The 4,225-nt window shown below is 30.7% G+C and overlaps 1 protein-coding gene across 2 annotated transcripts; it reads right to left on the reverse strand.

The window, feature by feature from the left end:
• Positions 1–383: 383 nt before the first annotated feature.
• Positions 384–3,941, reverse strand: LOC111087810. 2 transcript variants are annotated; one of them, XM_022395833.1, is made up of 3 exons: positions 3,321–3,790; positions 1,060–1,203; positions 384–681 (listed from the first exon to the last, which is right to left on the reverse strand). In XM_022395833.1, the coding sequence occupies exons 1-3, from the start codon at positions 3,327–3,329 to the stop codon at positions 511–513; spliced, it is 324 nt and encodes a 107-aa protein (XP_022251541.1). In that variant the 5' UTR covers positions 3,330–3,790; the 3' UTR covers positions 384–510. The 2 variants fall into 2 exon arrangements, 1 of the variants encoding a protein (XP_022251541.1); XR_002612451.1 differs by lacking the exons at positions 384–681; positions 3,321–3,790 and adding an exon at positions 3,797–3,941 and having other exon boundaries at positions 1,095–1,203.
• Positions 3,942–4,225: the final 284 nt, after the last annotated feature.

Below are 4,225 nucleotides of genomic sequence, written 5' to 3' on the forward strand. Positions count from 1 at the left end.
GCTATATTCTGAAGATAAAAGGATGAGATGACACAAGTTTAAGGTTTGGAGAAGATAGACTAGAGACAGTGTTATTTTTCTAACAGTGTTCTTAACTTAAAGAATGAGTTGCCATCAGCAACAGTGGAAGCCAGCACTTTACAGGAGTTTGATATGAATCGATTTCCTGCAAAATAAATGATGGGTGTGTAAGAACAGTCTGGAAGGACCAAATGGTTTCTTGTTATCTATAGATTATGTAAAAAAAAAGAATACGTATATGTGTGTGTGTGTGTGTGTATATCAATTGCAGAAACGTAGTTACATCTGAACAACAACTTGAATTGGAAACTCTTAAAACACTTGTATGATAGAGTAGGTAAAATTACCTTATAAATGCTAAACCTACTTTGAACTTTGTCAGTTCTTATCAATACACTCTACATGTATATTCCACTACCATTTACAGTGCCCAATATATGCAAAGTATTATATACAATATTTTAATGCAAAGAAAGCAATCACTAGATTCTATAATTTTAAATTATATTTACTGAATGTACAAAATAAACAAAATGTAATGCTAATTTGTTGAAGATTGTTACAAGTTCTTGTTTGTACCTGTAGAATTCTCAACTTGATGACACAAGTAGAAACAATCAGATTGACGGCCAGGCCAACTCTGACATTATTCAACCAATCCTTCTCAAAAAACAAAAAGGTGAAAAACTTTAGCTTTTGTATTTAATTCAAAATTATGCATTAAATCAAAAGATGGAAAAACACAGAAAGGATGATTTGATTGTGAACATTACTTGAGTTTACTTAGCTAATATTACTTTCTTTTACACATTATCAGTCTTTTTTTTTGGAATAGTATCAGTTTTATTACCCAATCAAGAAAGTCATTAAAACATTGAATTTCAACTTTCTGTTTCTATTTTTTTTTCAAATAAACAATTATTGAGTCATATTTGCTTTAAATAACACACACATCATTATTCCCTCAAGAAGAAGCAATTATATTCATTGAAACCTAAGAAACAAGAGTTTTATTAGCTACAAATTGGTTAACTGTACCTGTTCCTCATAAAATAATTTTTGATTTTCTGGAGAAACTTTTGTAATTCCCTCTATCATTCTCTTCATCTCCAGTACAGGAGTTGTCTCCTTAGCATCTAAAAAAATTGTAGTTTTCCTTCTCCTGACCATCAAAAATACATCCTACAATTTTCAGAAATCAAAATGTTACATTCCAAAAGTTACAGAAATCAAAATAGTATACCCTAAAATTTCAAAAATTGAAATGTTGCTTAGAATATGAACTTCATATAGTAATAATAATAACAATATATATCTATTTATTGGATGGTGGTAAGTCAAACCACATCAACACAATGTAGTATGAAGTTTCACACACATGGTTAAAAAGCCTTGTGGGTAAAGAGAGACAGGGACTGCTTGTACTCTTGGTTAAGTTAGATGGATGTAGCATTAGCCCTGTTAGCCAAAAGTCCTGGGTTTGATCTCCAGTCCTGGTTTCTTTCAGTTATCAGCTTTTCGCTTACAATAACAGTTCTTAAATCTTGTTCTGTACTATATATGGCTAGGTCCTCAAAAACAGCCTTTACTAACTCAATAATTACAATAATGAGTAATTCTGGAAACTTTTTATCAGTCAGTCAGTCATGCTCGATTTCTCTGAATTTCATGAGTTACACGAGTCTAATTCACTTTTTTTCTCCTATAATACTTCCTCTTTTGACTGCCCGTTCCCATTTTAGTTGAATTTAATCGCTAACATAGACATAAATAGCTCCTAAGTTTCAGCCCTTTTTTGATATATAAAAGCCTGTCAAAGATGGAGTTCTCAGGATCAGATCAGGCACGGTTTTATGTGTGTGATACCACATCATTATGATGTCAAGAGAGGTAGAATCCAAATGGGAAAGTCCGGAAAACTCCTGTGAAAAATAAGTCAAAATGAGAACAAATCGATGCTTGGGAATTATTATGAAAAAGTCTTTGTTAAAACAGACTGAAGATACCAGTTATCTGTAGGGAAGAGGACAACTTTTCCTCAGAAGAAGAACAGGTGTGTATGCAATCACATGGTCATCGTATGTTTTAATTTTTTCTCCAAAGGCACCAGTATGTAGCATGTTTGCTCAGTTATATGTAGTGGATTCAGTAGTAATATGTAGCACGTTCCTGGGAAAGGAAATTTTATATTTTTATTTCTTTTGTGTATGGCCAGTTTTATATGGAATAGTTTTGGTTTCCCATCATTTTTGATGGGCTTTTACACAAGTTAACACATAAAGAAGAATAACAAATGATTCATAAATACAGAACAAGTGACATTCACGTGCTGAGTAGCAAATCCAATCAAACACTGATAAATTAAAACCTACATGGTGATATCTGCAGAACCAATAATAATAAAAAACTATTAACCCCAACGTCTGTCTTAACTTAGTAGTTAAGTTTATCTACCACATCTTGGCACACATCCATATCACTAGCCAATCAACAATAAACACCTTGTACAACCTATACTGTGATTGGTAAGTTATAATACAAACTGCAGTTTAAACTTAGACAAGATGATTACATAAAGGGTAAGTAGGAACTTGTCAGTTATTATTAATACAAGTTGTGTGTATAATGTTACATGTATATAATGATTACGTACCAACTGACACTTCTATCGAAGAAAACAATGATAACGTATTTCCTTCCCCACAAATATAATATGGGAAGAAATAATAACAAGCTCTTATTCCCCAATTATCTCAGTGAATCAATGTAATCAATTACCAATTAGCATAAACTAGTATTGTGACAATAATCAAAATTATGATGAATCATTAATGTCATGTAGATAATCATGTAATTGAAATCAGTATTACCAATAATTACCATTTTCAGTTATTCCAACTACCCAGGTCTCATGAGAATAACTAATTAGCTGACTATAATCAATTAATTATTTGATTAGAACATCAATATATATATATATATATCTCCCACATACATGTACGAGACACTTCAGGCTAGATTTTCACCAAGCCATGTTTTTCCTCTAATTAAGGTAAACTATTCTAGCTACAGTGAACAAGCGACATGTAACACTTGCTAGAAATATATCATTATTTTAACTAAGTTTACATATTAAGCTCTTTCACACCATGATTAAAAATAAATAAATACAGATAATAATCTGACAATTCTACTATTTTAGTTTGTAATTAGTAATTTTTATGAATACTAAACGTATTGGAAATGTTTGTCAATTAGTATTTTCATATACAAAATGTTGATGTCTCTCTTACACTTACATTTGTCATCTACACTGACACTGAACAAGAAGGCCAGAGTATAAGTGAGCACAGACAAAGAGTTTTTCTCATTTAGTTAAAGAAAGGGATTAAAAGTTTTTATATTATGATATTTACACTGTGAAAAAACTAAATAATACATTTTCTAATCTCCAAGTATTCGTGCCTTAGAGTTCATGCCCAATGTCAGTACCAATGACATGATTGTAAAAAGGTACTGTGAATGACTGTTACACTAGATGTAGAAATAACGGCACATAATCATCCAACTAAAAGACAATATACCTATCACTACTACTCTTATAAGTTATACCTGCAACACTAATATAAGACTAAGTGTAATACTATACAAACATCAATGATAATTCCATATTTCTTTAATTTTAACACATAATAAAGCTTTCGATTTCTCTTCTACTTTAGTCTTAAACTTGAATCAAGTCTTAGCTTATTATAAATTTATCGTTTTAACATACCCTAATAACAATATTACAGCCATTGGTGACTGTCAATTCGTTACAAATAACCAAAAAAATTGAAAAATGGTAAAATAGCCCCTTCTTTCCTTTGGCTTAAATTTTGTTAAGGCTTTTGATTAACTCTGATATCAGTGTTGCTAAAATTTACCTTAATATTACAAGACCATAAGAAGGAAAACTACAAAGAACTGTGTTAGTGTTAACATAAAAGAAAGACGGAAATATCGATATTATTATTGTCATACATCTCAAGTTCATACCACTACCAGTTAGGCTTATCTTTATTTACATTAATTAAGCCAATCACTGACCATTTTTATTCAAATTTCAATAGTATAATACTGACTGTCTCAAACTGATGATTCTTAATTTATACGATAAAAAAAAAAGAAAATCCACCACGTTAAAATGAAAACCTTGTTAAAC

Source organism: Limulus polyphemus, unplaced genomic scaffold, assembly GCF_000517525.1.
Source record: "Limulus polyphemus unplaced genomic scaffold, Limulus_polyphemus-2.1.2 Scaffold2685, whole genome shotgun sequence".
Classification (NCBI taxonomy): Eukaryota; Metazoa; Arthropoda; class Merostomata; order Xiphosura; family Limulidae; genus Limulus; species Limulus polyphemus.

Bases quoted from the DNA above. Each gene is read 5' to 3' on its own strand.
- LOC111087810 (XM_022395833.1), bottom strand. The intron at 682-1,059 runs GTACAGTTAACC...TTTTTTGAGAAG, and splicing joins AATTATTTTATGAGGAACAG to GATTGGTTGAATAATGTCAG.